The sequence below is a fragment of the Nuphar pumila genome, chromosome 2 (assembly GCF_984573655.1).
Source record: "Nuphar pumila chromosome 2, dmNupPumi1.hap1.1, whole genome shotgun sequence".
Classification (NCBI taxonomy): domain Eukaryota; kingdom Viridiplantae; phylum Streptophyta; class Magnoliopsida; order Nymphaeales; family Nymphaeaceae; genus Nuphar; species Nuphar pumila.
In genome coordinates, this window is record NC_143250.1 from 131,056,729 (window position 1) to 131,083,518 (window position 26,790).

The 26,790-nt window shown below is 35.6% G+C and overlaps 1 protein-coding gene across 1 annotated transcript in view; it reads right to left on the reverse strand.

Annotated features, from left to right (window-relative positions):
- The window catches only part of LOC149847117 (Sphingomyelin synthetase family protein), a 28,435-nt gene that overhangs the window by 650 nt on the left and 995 nt on the right, over nucleotides 1-26,790 (reverse strand). Inside the window, exons 2-3 of the mRNA XM_089998301.1 lie at nucleotides 1,276-1,670; nucleotides 972-1,168 (exon numbers count right to left, since the gene is read on the reverse strand). Of these exons, the coding sequence (XP_089854427.1) occupies nucleotides 972-1,168; nucleotides 1,276-1,670 (592 nt within the window). The remainder of the gene's footprint in view (nucleotides 1-971; nucleotides 1,169-1,275; nucleotides 1,671-26,790) is intronic.

Here is a 26,790-nt window from a genome sequence, read left to right on the forward strand (position 1 = left end):
TAGATGGATGCTCAAAGAAGATGAAAGTTCCTGTTCTAATGCAACGTATATGATTAGGATGCAATTTAACAAAAATTCCTAGAAAATAATTGTCATGGATTCACATCACATTCATCTAATCCAAATGCAAGTACTGCATGTGCATGTGGTGAAGTGATATAAAGGTTTCTTATCTCCTGTTACAGCCGAAAATGCAACTAAACATTCTTTGAAACTGTTAAAAGGATTAACCGTGCAGCAGGACACCCTTTGGTAGCATATTAAGATTTCTCTATGCTGGACGTTTAATAAGATTAACCATAACAATTTTTTCTAGTTTTTTACAGATCATAAGAGAAGGCAGCCCATAACAACAAATTTTCTAATTCTTTATAGATTACAAGAGAAGGCTACATTCAAAGCCATGAATGAAAATTTTCAATAGCACAGGGAGCGAAAGCCTCATCCACTTATTACAAGGCTTCAAAACTTCTTACATGATCTTGGGACAGGTTTTTCAATGAATAATGTCTGTTTTTCAAGTGATAGCTCCCAGCTAAATCACAAAGTTTCAGCTCCTGACTTTCTAACCAGGAGATTCTTGGCACTACACTGAAGAAACAAAATCCATATTCATGTAAAATTTCTTGGCTATAATCTACCAATATTGTTTCACCTTTGTACGACTCAGCAAAGAAGCTACTTATTCTTTCCTTTGTTTCAGATGTCCTCTTTTATGTTTCAATCAACTGAACTGACACTGCCTTCCTTAAAAAAGCAAAAAAAAAAAACGTGACTGGAATTATACATGAGGCCTCTGGCAATACAAGTCAGGACTTGGGATACTTCAGTTGGCCAAGTCTAAACTCACAAGGAATCGGATGACTAAGCCCAAAATCTTACAGATTCAATCTACCAGCTCCCGGTAAGCCAAATAGGCTGAGTCAACTTCAGAAATAAAATCTACAACAGTAATGCAAAGCAACACCTACCGTCCATGCCATTGCAGTCAACACTGCAACAAACATATGGCCACTGTAAATAAGGTCATTGCAGCCACCGCCAGTTCTCTTAAGGGTGCTGAACCATGATGTCCCTTCCACGGAAGCAGTTGGCCTCAAGATATCAATCAGGAAGCCCATTGATCCCCAATCTGGTCGGTATTCAGGGGGATATTCACCAGCCTGTGCTGAAAAGAGAAACACAAAAAAGGATGCAAAACGAGAGTGTATTGTCACGGCCTCATAAGGAAAAAAAGCTATCCATGAAAACTCAGGTCAAAAACTCCATGCATACCATGGTTTGTGTCAGTGTGCAGAAGCTGACGAATAGCATTTACATCAGAAGCATATGGTGTATAATATTTTTGGGCCCAGGGATGAGGATCACCAGGAACTCTGAAGCGAGCTGAAGCACACCAGGGCCGTGCTGAAGGAAGAATTGTAGATACAAATGTCAACACACGTAGAAGACGACCAACTGCCATTGTAAACATATACCTAGCACCAAGTCCTAAGCCAGGAGCTTTGACAGAGTCGAACAACACAGAGAAGGCCAGCATTAAGAATAACATCAAATAATGGTGTAGACCAATGATGTGAGCTCTTAAAATTTCCACAACCACAGGAGGAAGCTTCTCATTCAATGCCAGAAACAGCCACTGGCCAGTATCAGGAAGAGGTGGGGCAGTTCTGTCAATTATAAAAATCAGAACATCTTGTTACTTTATTGCCGTTATTTCTCTTGCATCAAGAACAAAAGGAAAAATGTTTAGGCATACTGTACATATTGCAATTCTAAATTCTGAAATGAAGAAACAGAAATGAAAGAAAAGTCTTTAATCACTGGTAGTGCTGGTAAAGGAGCCAAGCTTGGATGTTCAAGCTCAGCACATTAAGGCTCAAACCCAGTTCGAGCTCGTGACTAACCCGAGCCAGATGAGCCAAGCTCAAGCTGGCTCGTGAAAAACATCATTTTAGTGTTAGCAACAGTAGAAGAATGGAACCCAAGACCCCCAGTTTGCAAGTCATACACCTCAACTACTGGCTTGTTTGAGCTCATAAAAGATGCTCGGCAGGTATTTCATGATTTACTTGGTAATTTACACAAGCTACTTGTGGCTCCGCTTGCTGAGCCTCTTTTACAAGCTCCAATGAGGCATGTTATGAGCCAAACTGAGTGAGCCACGAGTAGTTTAGTTCTTTTTCCCAGTCCTATTCACAAGTTAACTGTGCTAAAGCGCAGCAAAAATTCCACATATAAACATTTTCTAACACATGTTGACAATCGATCCTTAGCCAAGAAGATCAACCTTGTTTTAAAGGATTCTTAATTTGTGCTGTTGTATCCATGTTGAATATGTACTGTATCAGCACTGTTTCTCTACACCAATGTTGTGAAAAGCGTTGAGGCGTAGCGAAGCGCTCCACCAAATTATGAAGCGAGGCAAAAGCCTCAAAAATAAATTTTAGAAAATCTTAAAAAAACTTCAAAAAATATCAAAAAATACAAATAAATAAAAAATGCTTTATTGATGAAACAACATCCAATAAGAAATAGGAATCTCAAAGAAATTCCAAAAAATATGAAAATAACATGTAAAAGTATCATTAATGCAACAAATTGATCTATCTAAATATCTGACAAATAATACACACAAGTGCAATTTTAATGTGTAAATACAGAAAGTTGTAACTTTTACTAGGGACGTAAAGAGTAAATTCTATGAGAAATTCCTGAACCCTACACACAAAATTCATCTAAAGTTCCAAACAAACAAGCTAATTTTTCGTGCATGCTTGGTTGAAAAATTAACTTTATTAAACTACTAAAATCACACATAAGAATCCATATCTACACTTAATCTCACAAACAAAAAGAGCTTAAACTCATTTTTCATTTATCAAAAATAAATTTTAATTTCCATGATCTAGCAGTCAATTACATGAAAATACACAGCCGCATGCATATTTGCAATAATCACACAAACTGAAAGTAACAATTTGACATATACGATTTTTTTATAAACAAATTGAAGCTTAAACAAACTAAACCCAGCCAATTAATTGTGAAAAAACTGAAGCTTAAACAAACTTAACAATTAATTTGACATATACAATTTTTATATACACAGTCAATAAAATGCAAAAATACTCAGGCATTAAGAAGGGAAGAAGCAAGAAGAAGAAGAAGAAGAAGAATGGAAGAAGAAAAAGAAGAAGAAAGAAGAGAAGAGAAGGAGAAAAGAAGAGAAGAGAGAGAGAGAGGCCTCCCCCCATTCTTCTCTCTTTTTATTTAAAGCCTCTTAAATTTGGGTAAAATGGGGGGGCTTTGACCTCCATTTGACCCAAGTAAGATGAGGCGTGCACCCCAGCCCAAGGTGCACCCAAGGTTGCCAGACTAGGAAGCAGAAATTAAAAACAATACAGGAAGCGGAAGTGAGAAGCCAGGCATTTTAAAATTTATAGGAACTGAGAAGCAAAGTATCAATTTGAAAGCAAAACAGGAACAAAAGAGGTAGCAATATGAGAACTGAATAGGAATCAAACTATAAACAAATAAAAACTAAAATAAAATTGATTATTCTTATATTTCATGATTTTTCAGTAAAAGAATTAATTTTTTGTTAAAATCTAACAATGATGGTTACATCTCTAAAAAAAACAATGATGGTTACTAATTTAGAGAAAGCACATGGGAAGTGAGTGGAAGCGCAAGAGGAAGCACATGCGAAACATGAAAAGAATCGTGAGAAAAGCATATAGGGAGCGTGTAGGGAAGCATGGACAATGCATGTGGAGATGCATAGAAGAAGCGTGGGGCATCAAGATTTCCATGAAGTTTTGGAAGCATGGAGTATCGCGCTTCCAAAGAGAGTTTCTAGGAAACGTGGAGTACGCCTCCAAGTGGAAAGGCCCTCGCCTTGAGGCAAGGTGCACTTTTCACAACACTGCTCTACACTTATTGGCTACAACAGGTTACTCTCTCTCTCTCTCTCTCTCTCTCTCTCTCTCTATATATATATATATATATATATATATATATATATATATATATATAACATAATGAAACTACCATAACTTCTTGTACTAAAAGATGCCATAACTTGTGCACCTTCTTTTATATTTGATGATTAAAGATGAATTCAAAAGATGTGGCACTTGCATAAAGAAAATTAAATTAGTAACACTGAAAAGGTAGAAAAGATAGTAACTTACTATGTACTTATATGAAATTTAGATATCTCAGCATAATCAAGTGGTTTGATAGTACAATAGATTAAAATTTAGATATCACACCATAATATAATGGTTTGATAGTACAATAGATTGTGTGTGTGTGTGTGCTAAAATACACCCGAATCAGTGAAAACAATTGTTCCAATGGCACCTTCTTCCAAGTTTTGACCATTGATATACCATCCAAGCTTCGTTATTAATTTCTTTACACTTTGTTTTTATACTCTTTATTCACAATTGATTCAATATTAGATCAGCTATAATGAATAACCTTATGAACAAGTGGATTAGATCCCAAAGAAATGTTGTTATGATTTGGGATGCAAGAATCAAATGGTTTGACTTTATGATAGTTACAAGTGTTTTTGGTCTCATTAGAAGAGCCCTCCAGGTATCCTGGTTTTCTTCTGTAAGTTTTAGAATAGAGAGGAGGGTAGCCTCATTAAGAAAGAGATGCTGGTAAGTAATTTAATTGAGCATGAGAGCCAAATAAATCAGAAGATTCATGTTTGATTAGGAAGAGATTGTGGAAGCTGTAGAAATGGAGAGAGAAACTACCTTCATTAAATGATTTATTAGATAAAAGCAGCAGAACTTGAGTACTATTTGTAATTTAGAAGAACTATGTGGAGAAGCCATTGAGCAGCTTGAAAAAACCTGAGTTCAAGAAGGCATTCAAAATGATAGAGCAACTTTAAAAGAAAAGGCACGGAACAAAATATTTCAGTAATAAAACCACTAGTTGCTCAGGATTTAAGGCCATCGTGTAAAAAGTTTAGGAATGACAAGGCATTGGAAACCACTAGTAGATCAGAAATATGATTCAAAAATGCTCCCTTTAAGGTGTTCCTGTAATGAAATACAGTGCCAAAAAACAATGTGACAAAGTGACTACAAGAAGGCACAACCACGTAAGCACAATGTCGCTAATGGACAAGATACAATATGCCACAAAGGGCAAACACGAAACACACAAGGGAGAAGAGAGAACTTAAAATAATAAGGAATCTATTATTGAAATGCTTGAAAAAGCATTGAACAGAGAAGGGTAGAAGACCCCTTTATATACACCTCAAGAGGGGCCAAGGGGAGCTCCTAAAAGAGTCATTGGGAATGTGACCGTTGGGGAGAGTCCCAACGATTCCTAAGGGAATCCCCTTTTTACCCTTTTAATCAATAGAAAGAAAATAAGAAAAATAAAATATAAAAATACAAAAAATGTCCCTAATGGACATGTCAATTTACAAATAGATAAAAAGACTAAATTGCCCCTAGTGGGCATTACAAATGATATATATATATATATATATATATATATATATACACACATAACATCCATATATTTTAACACCCTCCCTCAAATTGATGGTGAGATCACCGAGAGTTTGCGTAGGAGAAAGTACAAACGGGATGATGGTAAGGCTTTGGTAAAAAAATTTGCAAGCTAATACTCTGAAGTGACATATGGTAGTTGAATGGTGCCCCGTAAAAATTCATATCAAACATAATGCCAGTGCATCTCGATGTGATTTGTTTTGAATCTCTTTTTTCACATTCAAGAATAGTAAGAGACCTTCTGAAGAATTTTTCAAATACAAGAGTTCAGTATCTTCTGACGAATTAGTGAATTAGATAGGATGTTTTTGTGCAGAATAACATAACAAACAGTGTGGTGGATCAATCTTCATAAAATATCGTATTAACAAATGAAATATGGTCAAAAGAAAAAATCTTTATTTGATGGGACTTCTTCCTATACATATGAATTTCATTGGACCCAAAAATGATACATTGGAAGAATCTTTTTGGTCTCCCAATAGCAATAGTTTTATTGTTTTGCTCATGTATTTTTCAAAAGGGAAAAAGATCTCTGAGAGTTGTTTCATGGATCTGAACCTATATTGGTCAAAATACACGAAATTTCTTACTTTTCGTGGAGGATTAGATTCTGTAACAGGAGGTCTATGGCTAACTGATATTGTGTACCATCATTTGGCTATTGAATTCTTTTCCTGATAGTTGGTCACATGTATAAGGCTAATTGGTGCATCATAGAAGGTGTGATTGCTAGCAAGGTAGATGGCACTCTTATTGTCGCAACTTCGAAGGAATAGAGATAATGACTCCCATATCTTTGAGCAGACTTTTTAACCAGACAAGTTCAGTTGCAGTTGTGGTTATCGCCCTATACTCAGCTTTCGTGGAAGATAAAGACACCTTTTGTTGTTTCTTATATCTCTAAGAGATTAATTATTCGCCAAGAAAAACGCAATAACTTGTGGTAGAAATACAATCATTAGGGTTACCACCTAAATCAGAGTCAATATCTGATAAGAATAGTTTTTTTGTTATTGATTCCTTCAAATATTTGATAATTCGCATGACAGCATCTATGTGAATAGTAGTAAGAGCATTTTGTAATTGACTTGCCTTGTGAACGGCATGGGCAATATTTGGTCTGGTAGTAGACAAATATGTTAGTGCTTCAATCAACTGACAATAAGGAGTGAGATCTTCTAAAGGAGTTTCATCATCGACTTTTATCTTGGCATTGATTATTTATGTAGTCGCCACTTTCTTTTCGTCAGTTAAGCTAGACTTGACAATAATATCTGATGCAAGCTTCATTTAAGACAAAGATTATCTTCGAGGAGAATATGCAACTTCAATCCTTAAAAAATATTATAACAATCCAAGGTCAGACATATCAAAATTGTTTTTAAGAACATTTTTAATAAACAATTTGCCCTTTTTTATCATTCTTAGTGATGATCATATCAACATATAACAATAAAATAGTTATGTGATCACTTGTATTCTTAACAAAAAGAGCAGTATCAATATAACAAAAAGTAAAACAACTATATAGAACAACTTTACTAAAACGATCATAGCAAGCTTTTGGAGTTGTTTCAGACTATAAAAAGCTTTATTAAGTTTAAGATTTTTTTCTTTCTCAATCTCAATCCATATAGACTTCTTCATAAAAGTCTCCATTTAAAAAAACATTATTGACGTCTAATTGGTAGATAGGCCATTGTTTAATATATGTTAAGGCTATTAAAGTTCTTACACTAGTCATTCTAGCAACCAGAGCAAAGGTTTCCTCGTAATCAATTTCATATTCATGTGCATACCCTTTAGCAACTAACCTAGCTTTATATCTTTCTAATAACCCATCACTCTTAGTTTTGACTTTATAAACTCATCTACATCCAATAGCCTTTTTTCCTAAAGAGAGACCTATAATTGTCCAAGTGTTGGTTTTGTTAAGTGCTTCTAATTCAAGTTTCATAGCATCAATCCAATGAGGATGCTGCTTGGCTTCTTTAAAGTTGGAAGGCTCATGATAGGAAAGGATCATCATTAGACAAGTTCTATAATTTGGGAAAAAGGAATCACATGATACAAATTTTTGAGGAGGTCTACTACTCCTAGAAGATCGCTTAGGTAGGGATTCTTCTACTTGGTCTTCTAATGAAATGTTTTGTGAGTATATGTCAAAAGTATTTTGATGTTCATTTCCCTCTCACTGAGTATACACATGGTATCATTGGGATTATCATTGTGAGAATCATCATTTTGATGAGAATTGTCTTCACAAACATTATCACAAATAGTATTATTAAAATCTTTAGACTCATTTCTAGGTAATAAGTCAAAGAGAAAAGAATAATCAACCTCTTCCTTGGATTTTTGAGATTCAAATCCATTTTGTTCTTCAAGAAAAGTCACATTTCTTGAAATATAAAGTTTGTTATTTTTAACAACATAACACTTATATCCCTTTTTATTTTCACCATAGCCAATAAAAGCGCATTCCAGAGCTTTTGGTGAAAGTTTATCTTGTCTTTGAAAAAGAACAAAGCATTTACAACAAAAAAATCTTAATCTTTTGAAATCCAAAGATATTTTTGAATAATTTTTCAAAGGGAGAAACATTTTTTAAGGATGAGAATGGCATCGTATTTATAAGATAAATTGCAGAAAGAGCGGCTTCGGCCCAAAAGTTTTTTGGAACATTTTTAGAAATACGAAGAGTTTTAGGATAAGATCCTTGATGAATAATGTCGTTTTATTTAAGGTAGTTTTGAAATTCATTTGACATGTATTCGCCTCCGGAATCAGGTCTAAAAATGACTATTATTTTGAAATTGATTTTGAATAAGGATATGAAATTTTTTAAAACTATAAAAAACAGCGAATTTGTTTTTAATAAAGTAAACTCAAGTATATCTATTGAAATCAGCAATAAAGACAATATAATATGAATATCCTTCTTTAGACATAACAAGTGTCGGTCTCCATACATCCAAATGCACTAATTCAAATGGTCTCTTAGAAATAAAGTTGTTATATGGATAAGGAAGAAGAGAATGCATTTTTTCAAGAATACAATCATTGCATGTAAATTCTTTTTTATTACAATTTTTTCTAAAAAAGGAAAAAGATACAACTTAGGGTACATTCGGGTGCCTCAACTCGACGGGATTTAGAATCAAAATGAGTTCAAATCATTCTGATTATAAATCTCAAGGCAACCCGTGAGATTTAGAATCTCACGAGTTGCCATGATTTCGAATCAGAATGATTCGAAATCACGAATTGCCTAAAATCTCATGTTTGGTTAAACATGAGATTTCAAGCTATTAGAATCGCTTTCTCAGGTTCTCCTGAGAAAGCGTTTCTGCATGATCCAACCGAAGGACCCTTAGAGACACTAGGATGACTAAGCCTTTTGTGTCAGGTGATAATATATTTAGATTAGACATGATTATAAAATGATTTGGATGGCAAAGACAAAAAATCCATGTAATATAGGACTTCTCTTTTATGGCCTTGCCCAATCCGCTTCCCGAATCAGAAATCCTGCACATAACAATTGGTAGGTGAAAAAGAGACACTACATCCAAAATCAGTTATTTAAAAAATGAAAAAAAAAAAAGTTAAGTTTTGGAATAATTCTATTTTTTTTAATGTAAAATTCTTTGTCTTTGCTTAAAATTTGTTCAAGGTTTTTTATCCCTTTAACATATAATGATGTTTCATCGACCGTGGAAACGAATGATTTAAAAGAATTAAGAGTTGGTTTGGATAAAAGAGATGCATTTGGAGTCATATAAAAAAAAACACCTGAATCAAGGATCCAAAAGGACATACCGGGAGTTGATGAGATCGCGGCACCAGAGGTGAAAGGTGTGAAAGAGTTGTTTCTCATGAATTGTTGGAGAGTTTCCGTAAGTTGATCAATGGAGTCCTTTATGTCTCCATCTCTTATTAATTCCTCACTTGAATTGTTTGGACTATCTCCAACAAAAGCCACCTTTTTAAGCTTGGGACAATCGTATCTAAGATGTCTTAGTTCATTACAATGGTGATAAATTATTTTTTTTTCTTTACCATTGTTATTTTTTCAAAAGTGAGAAGGTTTATATGTCTTCATGTTATTTCCCGATTTAGATACCGCATGGACCTCATCAAAGTCTTTTTTAAGAGCCAAGCGAGTTTCTTCTTGCCATAGATCAGCAATAATTTCACGAAGAGGAGTAAAAGCCCTAAGAAAAAGGGTTTCTCTTAGTTTAAATTCATAATGAAGCCCATGAATAAATTGAAAAAATCTTTCTCTCTCTATTTGCTCTTGCCTCATGGCAATAGCACTTCCTTCTCATTATGGTTTAAGGAGAGCAAGCTCATCCCATAAAAGAGATAGACTAATATAATAGTCTCTAATACTCTTATCCCCTTACTTGGTTCCCCTTACCTTTTCTTGTAAAAAGAAATGCCTAGCAAGATCCTTTTGAGTATGCATACCTTTCATAAAAAACATATTTAATTTGTCTTCTTAAATTTGGCTAAATTAGCACAATTCTTGAGCTCCACATTATTTATGAACCATGCCAATATTTTGGCATGCACACTTTCCCAATCTTCAACTTTGGATTGGTATTTTTCAATAGCTTTGGCTTTTTCCTCATCACCCAAAGTTTTTTTTTTATTCCCTTCCTTCTTGGTCAGCTTAAATTGTAGTTCCGGAACGGTTCCACATACATATCCCCAAAGTTTCTTACCTTTGATATTGTTCTCTATAGCGTCCACTCACATTCTATAGTTGGTCTCATTCAATTTGAATGAGAGGTCAATCTTTGCATCTTTGTCCGCTATTGAGGAAGAGTTGAAGAAGAACAAGAGTGTGAAGTTTAATCACACTCAAACACAAAAGAAAGAAGTCCCAAGAGTATTCAAACACCTAGGGGCTCTAATACCATATAATGAAATACAAGTGACAAAAAACAATGTTATAAAGCGACTACAAAAAGGCATAATCACATAAGCACAATGTCTCTAATGGACAAGATACAATATGCCACAAAGGGCAAACACCAAACACACACAAGGGAGAAGAGAGAACTTAAAATAATAAGGAATCTATTATTGAAATGCTTGAAAAAGCATTGAAGAGAGAAGGGGAGAAGACCCCTTTATACACAACTCAATCCTAGAAGAGTGGTTCGGAGCTCCCCAACAGTCACAAATGTGACTGTTGGGGAGAGTCCCAACGACTCTTAAGGGAATTCCCTTTTTATCCCTTTAATCAATAAAAAGAAAATAAGAAAAACAAAAATATAAAAATACAAAAATGTCCCTAATGGACATGTCTATTTACAAATGGATGAAAAGACAAAATTACCCCTAGTGGGCATTACAAAAGATATACATATAAATATATATGTATATATAGGATCCATATATTTTAACAGTTTCATGTCAAATCACTTGGAAGCATAAAATGATAAAAAGGTCGATTGAACATGACCTGTATCATTGATAAAATGGTGAAAGCCTGCAGCTTAGATATTAGTCTGTAGATTGGGTTTTACAAATGCAGAATAATCTGATTAATTCCCTGAATTACTGCCAACTCTGGATAGAGTAAAATCATTGTTGTAACTAACTGCACATGATTGATATTTAAATCATCCATGATAAGAAAAGCACATCCATCCCACAGTTCTCCGCAAGCAAATGCTATAACTTTGTTGCTCCTAAGGTAGAAGAATTTCTCAGGTAAGGGACACCTTTATTCCATAAATAAATAATATGCTTCTTATTTTGTTGCCAATATTTTTGAAATTTTCAATATATGACACCCATATGATCTTCTAAAGCATTTTTGAGTTTACATTCAACTCCTCATGAACAACTTTATTGTGCACCAACCAAATATTCCAAATGGCCAGATGGAACACCATGTTCCAAGATTTCTAAGTGCAATTCTATTTATGATTGTAACTGAGCCACCACTTAAATTCATTGACCATAGTGCACAGTGTTCTCCTCACCATGAATCTATCAGAAAGTAGTTTCAAACATTGGCATCAAGAGGACAAGAAATGAACGTGATGAATAGTTTCTCTGTACCTTATGCACATGTGGCACCAGTTAAGCAGTTGAATACTTTTGTTCTGAATATGGTCATGGGTTAAGATCTTGTAGTTAACTGCAAGGCACAAGAACAAAGAAGGCCTTGTGATATGCCCTTTGCACTAGATGTTATTTTCCAAGAATCAACATGATGCTTAATTCTGATTGTGCTCCAAATTTCTTTCCTACATGCCATGTAAATGTTCAGACCTTTCCAAAGCAAAGTGTCTTCTCTAAACCCCGTAAGTTGCAATTGTTACCCCACAAATGAGCTATTACTGTGGAGGTGGCATGTCCTTGTAAGAAGTGCTTAAACCCTTCTCAACTGAAATAAGATTCTGATAACACATTAGTAGTACAAATAACCTGCACAAGAAGATCCATTCCAAGGATCTAACTGAAACTTAACTCCTTTCCCATTTCCAACATCCTCTTGTATGTACTTGTTGATCTCTTTCCATGTCCACACCAATTCCTTCCAACCATATCATCCTCAACTAGTATATTTAAGGGACCATATCTCCTCATATGAAGATATTTTCACAGAATAAACATTGTCCATAAACTAGATTTGTTAACCACATCTATCATAAGTTAGGCCAACTTAGCCTTGTTTACATACTCCACCTTCATCCTTTGGTAGACAGGCTGTCCCATTTAACAACATGGCCCTTAATCGGAACATCACTTCTACTACACGAAAAATTGTGAAGTGTTCAACAGCATGAATAATGTCATTAGGGATTTTGAAGACCAAGAACCAGAACATAGGGATGCTATCAAGCATGCTTTAATAAGAGTCTTTTGTTGCATGCGATAAAAATCCCACTTCCTAGCTGCCAATTTTCCTTCGAACTCTCTCTACAACATATACACAATGGCCCTCCTCTAGTTTTCCTTGGAAAAGTGATAGCCCAAGATATTTTAATGGAAAAGAACCCATCAGCCAGCACATAAGACTGCAAAATCTCTGTGTCTTCCGGGCTCATATGGATAGAGATGATTGTTGACTTCTACCCATTGATTTCATGTTAGCACTTGATTCAAAAACTACAAAGATGTTCTTAAGGCAAGTAATAGACTGATCATTTGCCATGCAAAAGAACAAGGTATTGTCAGCAAAGAAAAGATGTGATATGTTAACATCCCTGGAACACTTAGGAATAGTGAGATCTCCCTTCTTCTCAACAGAAAACAATCTTCTGTTAAGTGGACAAATGGTCCCCAGCTAATCCACTGGTGTTCCAAAATGAATTTCTTCAGCTACCATTAATAATGTAAAACCCGATTATAAAATTTTGCAAATTGGGCCTGGATCCAAATTTCAGATCCAGGACCCATAAAGGGGTTTTCCGCATACATTTACCTCGTAAATTTGATATATACGTATAAGTACAATAATTTTTAATTTATTTAATAATTCGGAGAATAATCATTCAATAGGGATGCGTAGATGGGTATGGGATCCATATACCGGATCCATATACATATGTATATATTTATATATATCTAAATATATATATATATGTGTATACTCATAAATAAATAATAGTAATATTATTAATAAAATAGAAATATACATATATATATGTATATATATATATAGCAAACTCGAGGATCCACAGTTGGATCCACTTGGATCCAACTTGCGGATCCATATTGTTGGGGGTTAAAATTTTATGAAATGCAAATTAAATAAAATTTTAAATTTTAAAACTTATCCCAGGATCCACAGTTGGATCCATTCGGATCCAACTTGTGGATCCATACAGATTAGAGTCGGGTCACGAGTCTCGGGTCCGGACCTGAGCCCCACCCCGTGACCCTGTAGCAGCCCTTTTAAAGAAAGTAAAGGGCAACCCGATAAGGGTTGCCCGATATGTTTGAAACAAAGGATGAAAGAGGGGGGGGTTAGGGTTCTGAGAGAGAACCCTAACCGAAATCGCCGGAAGGAAAGAAAGGGGGGCTTGAAGCGCAGCCGCTGGAGGGAAGAGGGCTCCGATTTCGTCGGGCCTTCCTCTTCAAAAGGGGTCCCAAGTAGGTCTCTTTCCCCGATTCCCATCTCTCTCTCTCTCTCTCTCTCTCTCTCTCTCTCTCTCTCTCTCTCTCTCTCTCTCTCTCTCTCTCTCTCGTGTGGGCGAGCATTGGGGAGGTGGAAGATCGCCGGAAGGCTGCAGCCACCGCAGGCCACGGCAGCCCCTTTTGTTGTCTTTCCCCTTGCGTGCAACCACCACGACACCGGAGCAGTCGAGGGCGGTGGAGTAGCTCTTTCTCTCACGGCAACAACCCCAAACACCGATTTCAAAGGTACGGGCTCTTCCTCTTTTGAAATCGGGTGAGAAAATGAGTATGAACTGGATCTTATGTAAAAAATTTTGGGAAATCTCATTTTTGATATTCTGTGGTTTTCGGCTTTCGGTGGGACGAATTACCGGGAGTTAAAGTGTGAATTTTTCACATGCTCCTTGAGAAGGAGTTATTTTCAGCAAGCAAGGGAAGTTTTCAGCTCGAATGGGTTAGGGTTTCAGGATGGCTTTTTGAAACCATTAAGAATCGGGTTCCTGGGTGTAAAACTAATTTTTAAATTAGATCGGTGATTTAATATAAGTTGGGTATCACTTGTTTTGTTGGGAGTTCATGATTAGGTTATGAATACATTGATTTTTTTTTCTTGTTGTCTGATGTCCAACTGAATGAGCCCCAGTTTATTAACTGGCATATGCATTATGTTTTCTATTGAATTTTCATCTAGATAAATCTTTGTTTGTTTAATGGTCATTTGATGTTGCTTTAAAACCTATGTAGTCTTAATAAGTATTGGAATCGGCTTAACACTTGCTATATTCCGAAGTCTGGAAATTTTATGGACAATTTCTGAAAGTACATATTCGTTCATGGTGTTACCTGTGGAAAACAACTAAGATAAATTGCAGACATGCTGGATGGTACACTATTGTGATCTGATATACTTTTTGAGGCTGAAAAATATAATGAAATATTAGATTGGTCCTTTTCAATTTGCACTGGTATATATATATATATATATATTTGTTGAAAAACACATAGAGAAGTCTGTTAAATGCCAATCTTTTGGGCTGCTCTCAATGACCAGTAGTAATAACTCCCGGTATGTAGAACTTTTGTGTGTTTATTGAAATAGGTCTGTCCACATACAAATTTTGATACATATATATATATATATTATATATATATATATATTTATATATATACACACACGTGGGTCAGCATGTACATGTATATGTATTCAGGGTTGCAGTTAAAGTTTCCTGAAGTCGATGTGTTGATTCCAGGACTTAATCGCTGATATAGTGGACAGCATGTTAAAAGATTTACGTGGTTAAATTTGTGAATAAACTCAGACCTATGTCCATGAGTAGATTTCCTTTTCAGTATATCTGATTATAAAATACCTTGAATTCTTTGGGGTTAGCATGGTGGACATGGATTTAAATTGACTACTTATGTAGTTCTGTATCTATACAGAGTTAAAGTTCTCTTATACTACATCTGTTTATGGTACATGTCCAGCTGAGCACAAGAGTCGGTTTGAACCGAGCTCTTGCTGGGTATGTCAGAACCAAGTGTACGACTGAAATTCAAGGGAAAGATGGGTTTGGATTTCGGGTTGATCTGTGGAGGGGGCTCCTGAATGAGTCTACTGCCCTGTCCTTAATCCTGTTTTACATTAGGATGGGTAGATCACAATCAAGATATATATATATTTATATATATTCAAGTTTTCAATTAATGTCTTATGAAGCTTTTGGTTATCTGATTTCTCTATTGATCTGATTATTCATAAGTTGCCTATGTTTCGATATATGAAATGATTGAGTTTATGTTTAATATACAAATTTAGTTAAGTGTTGATTATATTGTTAATTTGGTTTCAATATATTGGTTGGGTCCTTGCTTCTCAAATAAGACTACATTATATCTGTGTTAGTTCAGCTTTGCATGGTTATATTATTTTTACTCATGTGTAAGTGGTCATTTGCTTCATGATTGTTAAATTTCTTGGTAGCATAATTGATTAATGTCTATGCCAGTAATTATGGAAATGTTGTTTTGCTTATCATCATACTAGTTGTGAAACCTGGAATGTGAGCATGACTTGGTTATTGGTAATTCTTCTTGGGTAAGAATACTTGAGTTATGCACTCACACATTCAAAGAAGTTACTTTGATTTATATCTGTATGTGATGTAGGTGACACACACATAGAGGAAATGCATCTGTTTGATAAACGACATGCATATAATCGAGTTATGATTGCATGAGTGCATATGCTTTTGGCATTATGGGCATAATGTTATGGGTAAACACTACTTGGTTTTATTATGTGATGCATCGATGGCCTAAATGAACCATCATCGGCCTGGAGAGTCGTGGGTTTGGTTTTCTTTCACTTATGTTTTAAATGCATCACTTAAACCACATAAGATGGTTTGGCACATTACTATACTGTTCTATTGGTTTATACGGGCTGGAGTCCCGAATGGGTCCCTGCAAGGGCGGATGCGGGATTTTCACTTTACTTTTGCATATGCATGGCAAACTTAAAGAAATGGACTTAATTAAAAATATAATGAATAAAGAACAGTGTAATATACATTCTGGGATATCTCATCTGGAGTATGAGAATCTTAGATATCCGGTCTTGGGGAGACTGTGAGGATACAAAAACTCCGTGTGCGTTGTTGCCCCTGAACCCGATATTGAGGTTCTTCTCCTAGCCACGGTTTTAGGGAGAATCCGCCACTTTACCCGGGAGTGGTGTGTTAGTCACAACTGTGAGTTTGTTTTGGTATACCAAGAAAGTGGCGCCAGTGGATGCTGTTTTCCATGGTGTCCCCGACTTTGGATGTTGTTTTCCAAGGTTCCGATGGATGATGCTGTTTTCCAAGGTTCCGATGGATGGTGTTGTTTCCTGATATCGGTCGAAGGCCAAGTTTGGAACCCGGTAATAAAATACAAATTGTGTGTGAAGCTACCCCGGGAACCCTACTTGACCTCGGGGATTGTACCCGTTTGGTGTATCCGCGGGCAATGATAAATTAAAAAGAGGAACTTAAGGATTGTGTGCATTTAATAGGACATGCATATGAAAAGAGGAAAACTTAAATGGAAAATAATAAATGGTTCATGCATTGCACATAAATCATGCATATTCTTGCTATGCATTAGTTCATGCATGTTTACCTGTTCCCTTGGTCATTTATGTTGATCATTGTATGATGTTGAACTCTTTTGCATTTAATTGCCTTATTGATAAAGTTGTGATCAATGTTACATATTTCGTGTTCCCTCCTGTTTAATGTTTAATTATGCATGAATGGTTAATCGACTTAGGAATTGAGTATAATCGTATTCCTCAAAATATTACATGAATCTTATTTATGCTCTTTTTCTTATCTGATTCATTAGGGAAACCTGTACGCAGAATTTTTTAGATTTCTGACCCTCTTATTTTATTGGTTTTTCCCAGGCACAGGTGATCAGTGAAGTCGACTCGCTTCTGAGGGATACGAGGTCACATTTGTTTCAGACGGCTTCACTTACGGACAGAGTGGCTCTACTTGTGTTTTCTTTTAGTTCTTCTGATTTCCTGCAAATTGATATTTCACTTTTGACATTGAACATATTACTCTTATTGATTCATTAATAAAAGAGTTCACTGGATTGGTTATGATTGATAAATGTAAGTTGTTTTGTGGTGTGTGGTTATCCAACTGAAATTGGAACTGTAAGGACCCCAGGTCTCTGGGAAGTTTTTCGCGACTCTTAGAAAAAAAAAATTATTCTGCATTTTTCAAAAGTAGGAGTTGGGGTCGTTACAAATAAGTATAAAAAAGAAGCAGTTAAAACCAGAGTTACGGAAAGTTTCTTAGATAGATGGGAGGCACACTTCCCAAAAAACATAGTCACATTGTAATGAGATATTGCGGAAATATAAAGAGTGCATACAAGCACATACAACAATGAACAAAAGAGAAAATATCACAAGTCCACGAAGGGACAATACAAGCACAAGCCTTTAAGAAGGCAACAATATACAAAGCCTCTTATTGAAAAGAGAGAGAAGTTCTCCAAGATAAGAATACACAAGGGGATCACCCCTATTTATACAAGAGGAAGAGGAGGAAAAAGGAGGGCCAAAGAGCCTCAAAAGGAGAGCCAAAAGGGGGCTCCCATAGAGTCGTTGGGAGCCCCCAACGGTCACATTTGTGACCGTTGGGGGCTCCAACGACTTCTATGTTGGAGCCCCTTTAGGTCCTCAAAAAGAATAAAAAAGAAATGAAAAAAATAAAAAATAAAAATTACATTTATTCAAAAAAGAAAAAATAGTTGTTTTCTAAAACAACTGTGAAATTACAAAAATACCCCTATCGGGTATTGATGTAATATACAGAAATTATATATATATATATATATATATATATATATAATAGGTACATTTTAACACCCCCCCTCAAACTTTACGGGGGAATGACGGAAAGTTTGCCGAGAAGAAACATGAAGCGAGGAGCCGGAAGAGCTTTAGTGAAGAAGTCTGTCAACTGATATTCTGAAGTGACATATGGCAGAGCAATAGTTCCTCGTAAAAATTCGTCACGAACATAGTGGCAATCCATTTCGATATGTTTCGTACGTTCATGAAAAGTATGATTGCTCGCAATATAGATGGCACTCTTATTGTCGCAACACAGCTTTGAGGCTTCAGTAATATCAACTCCCATATCTTTAAGCAAACTGCGAAGCCATACAAGTTCCATTGTTGTGGTTGCCATTGCCCGGTACTCAGCTTCAGTGGATGATAGTGAAACTTTCTGCTGCTTCTTGCATCGCCAGGCAATCAATGAGTCCCCTAAAAAGACACAAAAACCAGTAGTTGAGACTCGATCATTGGGATTACCTCCCCAATCTGCATCAGTATAAGCAAGAAGATTCAAAGGGGAAGAGGAGGATAGAAATAGCCCTTTATTGATGGTATTCCGAATGTAGTGGATGATTCGGAGAACCGCACTCATATGCACGGTTGTAGGAGCATACTAAAATTGACTGACTGAGTGAACCGCATGAGTGATATCTGATCTGGTGATGGTTAAATATGTAAGAGACCCAATGAGTTGTCTGTACGGTGTAGGATCTTCCAGAAGAACCCCATCCTCTAACCGCAATTTGGCATTAATAACCTCGGGAGTCTCTACCTTCTTATCATCAGAAATCCCAGACTTAGAACATATATCTGCAGCAAGCTTCATCTGTGACAAAATATATCCTCTAGGAGAATATGCAACCTCAATTCCAAGAAAATATCTGAGAAAACCTAAATCAAACATATCAAAATTATCTTTTAACATATTTTTAACATTAATAATACTACTTTGATCATTTCCAGTGATAATCATATCATCAACATAAAGCAACAAAATTACGATACTAGAACCTGCATTTTTAACAAAAAGAGCAGTGTCAGTATAACAAGAATGAAATCCTAATTTTATCATGATATCACTAAAACGATCATACCAAGCCTTAGGGGCTTGTTTAAGACCATATAATGCCTTTAAAAGCCGAAGTGTTTGACCTTGCTTAATATTTATTCCGGGTGGTGGATCCATATAAACTTCTTCACTTAAACTTCCATTTAAAAAAGCATTTTTTACGTCAAGTTGATAAATAGGCTATTTTTTGGTTGATGCGACAGCTATTAAGGTTCTGACACTTGTCATACGAGCTACGGGGGCGAATGTTTCTTCGTAATCAATACCATATTCTTGGGAGTATCCCTTAGCAACCAATCTGGCTTTATATCGTTCTAAAGAGCCATCGCTTTTAGTTTTAACTTTGAAGACCCAACGACAACCAATAGATTTTTTGTGTGAGGGTAGATCAACTACTTCCCAGGTATTGGCCTTTTTTAAAGCATTTAGTTCAACTTGCATTGCTTCAACCCAATGAGGTATAGATTTAGCTTGATTATAGTGAGCTGGTTCAAAATAAGAGTGTAGAGTTATCAAACATGCCCGATAGTTGGGAGTTAAAGAGTCATAGGAGACAAACCTATTTGGGGGTATTGATATTCTAGAAGAATGCCTAACTTGTGGTTCCTCAATGGATTCGGAAATTTGAGAGTATTTTTCGAGGGCACTAATAGATTTTTCTTGATTTCTTCTTGAGTAAACATTTATATTGGCATCGCTATCATGAACATTTGTATTTGAATTACTATCATTTGAGAGTGTTATGTCTAGAGGGGATACCTCGTGAGTGTCATCTATGTTTTCAAGAGAATCTTCTTGTATGTCATCAATAAGATCATATAAGAATATATAATCGATTTCATTTGTCTCTTCTATTTTATCAAAACCGTTTTCTTCTTCGAGAAATGTTACATCTTTTGAAACATATAGTTTATCATTCTTAAAATCATAACATCTATACCCTTTTTTATTTTCACTATATCCAAAAAATACACATTCAATTGCTTTTGGAGATAACTTATCCCTTTTATGTAGTAGGACAAAACATTTGCAACCAAAAATACGAAGTCGATTAAAATCGGGTGAAAACTTAAAGAGTTTCTCATAGGGAGAAGCATTTTTTAACTTAGAAGAGGGCATTCTATTGATTAGATAGGTTGAGGTAAGAACGGCTTCCGCCCAAAATTTTTTTGGAATATTTCTAGACACAAGTAATGTTCTAGCGGTTTCTATAATGTGCCTATGTTTCCTTTCCGCTAGGCCAATTTGTTGAGGAGTCCTAGGACATGACTTTTGATGACAAATGCCATTTTGGTTTAAATAGTTTTGGAATTCGTGAGATAAGTATTCACCACCGGAATCGGATCTTAAAATAGATATGTTACTTTGAAATTGATTTTGAACCTTTTTATGAAAATCTTTAAAGAAAGTAAATACTTCCGACTTATGACTAAGGAAATAAATCCAAACATACCGAGTAAAGTCATCAATAAACGTAACATAATATGAATAGCCCCCTTTAGACATAACCGGAGAAGGACCCCAAACATCCGAATGCACCAATTCAAAAGGCCTTGATGAGAAAAAAGATCTAGTTGGAAAAGGAATAGACTTCATTTTTCCAAAAATGCAATCTTTGCAATTAATTTCTTTTTCCTTACAAAATTTGTTTCCAAAAGGAAAGAGATACATTTTGAAATAACTTGGATGACCAAGTCTTTTATGCCAAGTTTCCATATTTTTTTCTTGGACATAAGAACAAAAAAAATTTGTAGGGAGATCAAGATGGTCCATATAATAGAGGTCTCCCTTTCTATGGCCTTGCCCAATCCGCTTCCCGGACCGGAGATCCTGCACAAAGCAACCATTAGATGAGAAAGATATTTCACATCCATGGTCGGCAATTTGAGAAACCGAAAAAAGGTTTAAATTTAATTTGGGAACAACTCTTACTTTTGGAACACAAAAATTTTGAGAATCTTTAAAAGAGCCAATACTTGAAATTTTCAAAAAAGTTTCATCGACCGTTGAGACACAAGAGTCCTTTGAATTGATGCAAACATCACTAAGTGCATTCTCATGAGGGGTCATATGAAAAGAAGCTCTGGAATCAAAGATCCAAGAATACGTACCGGGTGATGATGTTGAAGCAATGGCCGCACCCGATGTGGAGGAAGAAACTTTTAGCATTTGTTGGAGAGCCATAGATATTTGTCCAAGAGTTTCTTTAATGTCATTGTTTTTGCCTTCATCTTCTTTGGTGGTGGTTTCTTCAAGAGAGGCTACTTTAGGCTTGAAGGCTCCCATAAGCTTTGGACAAGCGGGTCTAATGTGACCCGGCTCATTACAATAATGACAAACAATCATTTTTCTTCCTCCATTGTAGTTCCCTTGTTTCCCAAAATGAGGAGGCTTATAGGTTCTAACATTGTTACCCGGTTTGGATACGGCAAGGACTTCATCAACATGCTTACTCATGCCAAGCCTTGTCTCCTCTTGAGTGATTTCGGCAATAGCATCCTCAATAGGAGGAAAAATAGATCTATGGAGAAGTGAGGATCTCACTTGCTCAAATTCGGGACGTAGCCCAAAAAGAAATTGAAACAATCGCTCTTGTTCCATTTGTTTTTGTCTTAAATCAACATCTTCCATAGAAACCCACTTTGGCTCTAAAAGAGCCAATTCATCCCATAGTAGGTTAAGGGCACTATAGTAGTCTTGAATGCTAGAATCACCTTGCTTGGTGGTTCTAACCTTTTCTTGCAAGAAGTATGCTCTTGCAAGATCCTTTTGGGTATACATACCCCTCGTAAAGGACCAAGTCTCATTGGCTCTACGAAATTTAGCTATATTAGCACATACCTTAAGCTCCACATTGTTCATAAACCACGCAAGGATTTTTGCGTGATTGCTTTCCCAATCTTCCACTTCCTTTTGATGATTTTCAATGGCCTTGAGACGAGCATCTCCCTCAAGAGCTTTTTCTTGATCTTCTTCCATCTTCGTGAGCATAAGCTTAGGTTCCGGAACGGTCCCCATGACATAACCCCAAAGCTTCTTTCCTTTGAGATTATTCTCCATTGCCGATGCCCACATCATATAGTTCTTTCCATTGAGCTTGAAAGAAAGATCAATCTTTGTCTCCATGATGTTGCCAAGAAGTGAGAAGATGTTCACTAAAATAAGAGATACACGAACCACACCTTTCCTTCAAGAATCGAGTGGCTCTGATACCATGTAATGAGATATTGCGGAAATATAAAGAGTGCATACAAGCACATACAACAATGAACAAAAGAGAAAATATCACAAGTCCATGAAGGGACAATACAAGCACAAGCCTTTAAGAAGGCAACAATATACAAAGCCTCTTATTGAAAAGAGAGAGAAGCTCTCCAAGATAAGAATACACAAGGGGATCACCCCTATTTATACAAGAGGAAGAGGAGGAAAAAGGAGGGCCAAAGAGCCTCAAAAGGAGAGCCAAAAGGGGGCTCCCATAGAGTCGTTGGGAGCCCCCAACGGTCACATTTGTGACCGTTGGGGGCTCCAACGACTTCTATGTTGGAGCCCCTTTAGGTCCTCAAAAAGAATAAAAAAGAAATGAAAAAAATAAAAAATAAAAATTACATTTATTCAAAAAAGAAAAAATAGTTGTTTTCTAAAACAACTGTGAAATTACAAAAATACCCCTATCGGGTATTGATGTAATATACAGAATTTATATATATATATATATAATAGGTACATTTTAACACACATATGTCCGCGATATTTTCAAAATATCGCGATATTATCACTGTAAATTTAGCAAACAATAGTATAGGCAAAATACTGCGATATATTGAAAATATCACCAATTTGATAATATCACGATATTTTCATGATATTATCACAATATTATCAATTAGTTTTATTGTTTTTATTTATTTTTTACATTTTAAATATGTCTTTATTATTTCTTTTACATTTTTTACTTATTTTTTTATTATTTATGTATTTTTTGTCTAAACATAATATTTTCTTACTTATTTTTGTTATTTTTTTATATTTTTTAAGCCCTAAGATTTTCCTGAGATTTATCACCAAACCTATAATATCATGATAAATAGCCTCGTCGAGATATAGCCAATGCTAATATTTGTGACTACGATGGAAACTCACCTCAGAAGCATGATACTCCTTGCTTCCGAAACTTGATGGGAATCTCGATTCTTCTATGCTTCCCACACGATTCTTCTATGCTTTCTATATGTATTCTCACGCTTTTTTTTTCATGTTTTCTATATGCTTCTTCTCACGCTTCTCACTTACCATGTGCTTTCTCTAAATTGATAACCATCATTTTTAGATTTTGACAAAATTAATATATACTAAAAAATCATGGAATTAGGAATAATAATTTTTATTTTAGTTTTTATTCGATTCCCATTTCGTTTCTTGTTTGATTCTTAAATCATTTTTTTCTGATTTCCATTTCACTTTCAAATTGATTTCTCACTTCTTGCTTCCTATAAATTTTATAATATCTCGCTTCTTGCTTCCGCTTCTCATATGGTTTCCCACTTTCGCTTCCTAGTCTGGCAACCTTGGTTGAAACACCCATCATAGTCTTACACACTATGCATGTGTAGATGCGAATGTGAATAGGGTGTGGGTGCGAAGGGTGCAATACAACAATTCAAAAAAACTTGGGCGAGAGGGTGCATATATATGTGTGTGTGTGAGTGCATTTATTTATTTATATATAATAAAACTGGACTTGGTTAGAGTTAATGGAATCCACTTTCGGACAAAAATAGACCTCAGTGCAGTTGACTTTACCTGAACACAAAGGAAACCATGTCCAAGTGCCGCATCCATATTGGTGTGGGTGTGACACGGGCGTGTTGCCCATTTAGAAGTATCCATGTTACATAGCTCACAACCCATTGATGAAGAAATCCTAATTTAGTAAGGGAATTTTCAAGAAACTCCCATTCAATTTTATTGTAAGCCATAGTCAAATCCATTTTTAAGCACAAAGAAGAAATAACATATAAGTTTAGGAAAGCAACAATCTCATGAGCTAGTAAAACACTTTCATGGATATCTCTTCCACTTAGGAAGGCTTCTTGGTGAGAACAGATAATCACAGATAGAATAGCTCTCATGCTGTAAGTCCAAAGTGCAAGATAGCCTTCGCAACCTTGGTCTTTGGTATCATTATTAGGCCAGTAGAATGAAGCTTGCAAATCATCCTCCAATTAGCAAAAAAAGTCCTTAATAGCTTTGGAAATGCCTCTTTGCACGATGCCCCTAGCATAAGTGGAAAAACTTACATGGGAAGCCGCTTTGGAAATATCATTCTCATTATTTCATCATCTATTAATGGAAATAGTCTTTAGAATACAAAATAAAATTGTTCACAAAACATCCAAATGGATAGGTATGAGAAGAGAAGTGACTTGCAAAGTCAAGAAGTCCAGAAAAAAATTGACATGATGCTGTAAAAAGCCTGAACTTCTACACACTTTCAACATTTCTCTTTATCCCCTTCATAACAAATGCATGTAACCAGCATCCTATCTTGACAGATAAGATAAGGGGTGGGAGGTGCAAACCTTCAAAATGATAACCATAAAGGCTAGTAACACCCATCTTCTACTGAGTTGGAAACTTAGGACTTACACAGAGAATCTGATTTCTATATAGGCTAGATCAATGATGGGTACTAAAAGAATGCATTGCCATAAAAGAAAGAAACTTTTACAGTTAATCATTACAAAATGTAGAAAATGACACTTGTAACACAATGCATTATCATTGATTTAAAGACATCTGTTTTCCATTTGAGACATGCATTGGATTCTCCGATAGAACAATTATGGTTTTTACAATTGGTAAATATTATGTTTGGTTTCCTTTTCTTTCTTGAAAGGTAAATTTACACATCTTGAACATGGAATCAAAGGATTCAAAAGTCCACAAATTGATATATTTTAACCTTTAATAATGTTGTCATATCGAGGAGTTTCAAGAAATAACATGCATAACTTATTCAATTAGGGAAGTAAAGTTTATCGGATTGGCTTCTAGCAGGGTAAAGGTTGAATGTCTTAGGTAAGTGTGACAAATGCAAGCCATGAATGAAGTATAAAACCATGTGATATGGGAAAAACACATTTTAGGTACTCATGAACACACAAAATCAAGAGAACTTAGTCTCAATCTCCTACGTTCTAGGTACTTGCATGTTATGACCATAGAAAAGAAACTTTTATTGTTAATCATTACAAAATGTAGAAAATTGTACTACAATGCATTACCATTTATTTGAAGACTTAATTTTCCATTCAAGGCATGCATTGGGAATTCCTTAGAACAATTTGGGTTTCTACAATTGGTAAATATTATGTTCAGTTCCCTTTTTTTTCTTGAAAAGTATATTAACACGAACAAGAAATCAGAGGATTCAAAGTCCATGAATTGATACATCTTCACTTTTGTTAACCTATGAATTTTGCAAACTATTAGAGCATTAAACCTATGAGTCCTATTACAAAACTTTAGGAGAAAGCCATGGAGCAAAACCCTAGAAGAGAATCCAACACATCTAGAAAACAATTTGGTTTCATAAGAAAAAAGTGTTAACAGAAGTTTTCTTATGAATGGTCCCTAACAATTCTTGTGGTGCCCTGTGGACACAATTTCCCTTGAAGCATCTTTGGATTTGTCCTCCTAGGGAACCCCACAAGATACTCCATCATTATTTCCTATTTGTTATTGACATCTTGCCATCAGAGCTTGCTTTAGGGCCATGAGTGAATAAGAATAGATGGCCCTCAAACAACCATGTTGGTTATGACCAGCGTGGCAGTGTTGAATCTTGTTACATACTCATAAATCGGCCTACATGCTTTTGAATTGCCAACAAACAAATGTTCTTAGAGAGGAAAGCCCCCTGCAAATCCTTATTTACATCCACCCATGTGCTGATAATGTTAGCGATATAATTTTTCAGGTTGTCCTGATAACCACTACAGTATGGTTTTGTTGGCTAGATAGATGGTTGTCAATGCACTATTTTGCTTTTTGCTCCCTCAACCTGAGCAGCTTCAAAGTATTGTCCCACTTGGCAAAGGAAATTGTGGATTTTCAGGCACTCCTTGCCGCATCAATGCCTGAGCCCTCTTGTGGATTTAAAGAAGACAGCTAGAATGCCATTGAACATAACTGAAAACCAGCGGAAGGCACCTCGCCTAACATTATAGAAAGGGCGGGCAGCTTAGACACTTTCCTGAAGAGAGCTCCAACCAATAGATGATATTAGAGATCCACGAATGTTATCACCACCATCAAAAGAACCTTAAAACACATTCGTTTTGACAACCTTGTAGTATGCAAGGCCATAAAATGAACATTGAAATGTATAATCAAGTGATTTTTCAAATAAGATGGGTATGCGGAATCAGTAGTAACAGACTGCACCTATCAAAATTATGAAAAACTACAAAATTACATCTAATCATGCATAACCAAATAAGAAAGATGTTTGGAAGTGGATGCACCCACTTATCCAGAAAACTAGGATAAGTTGGGAAACTGGATTATGGACTGCAATGCAAGTTCCATTTCCAACAACCATTTTAATGGCATGTCCA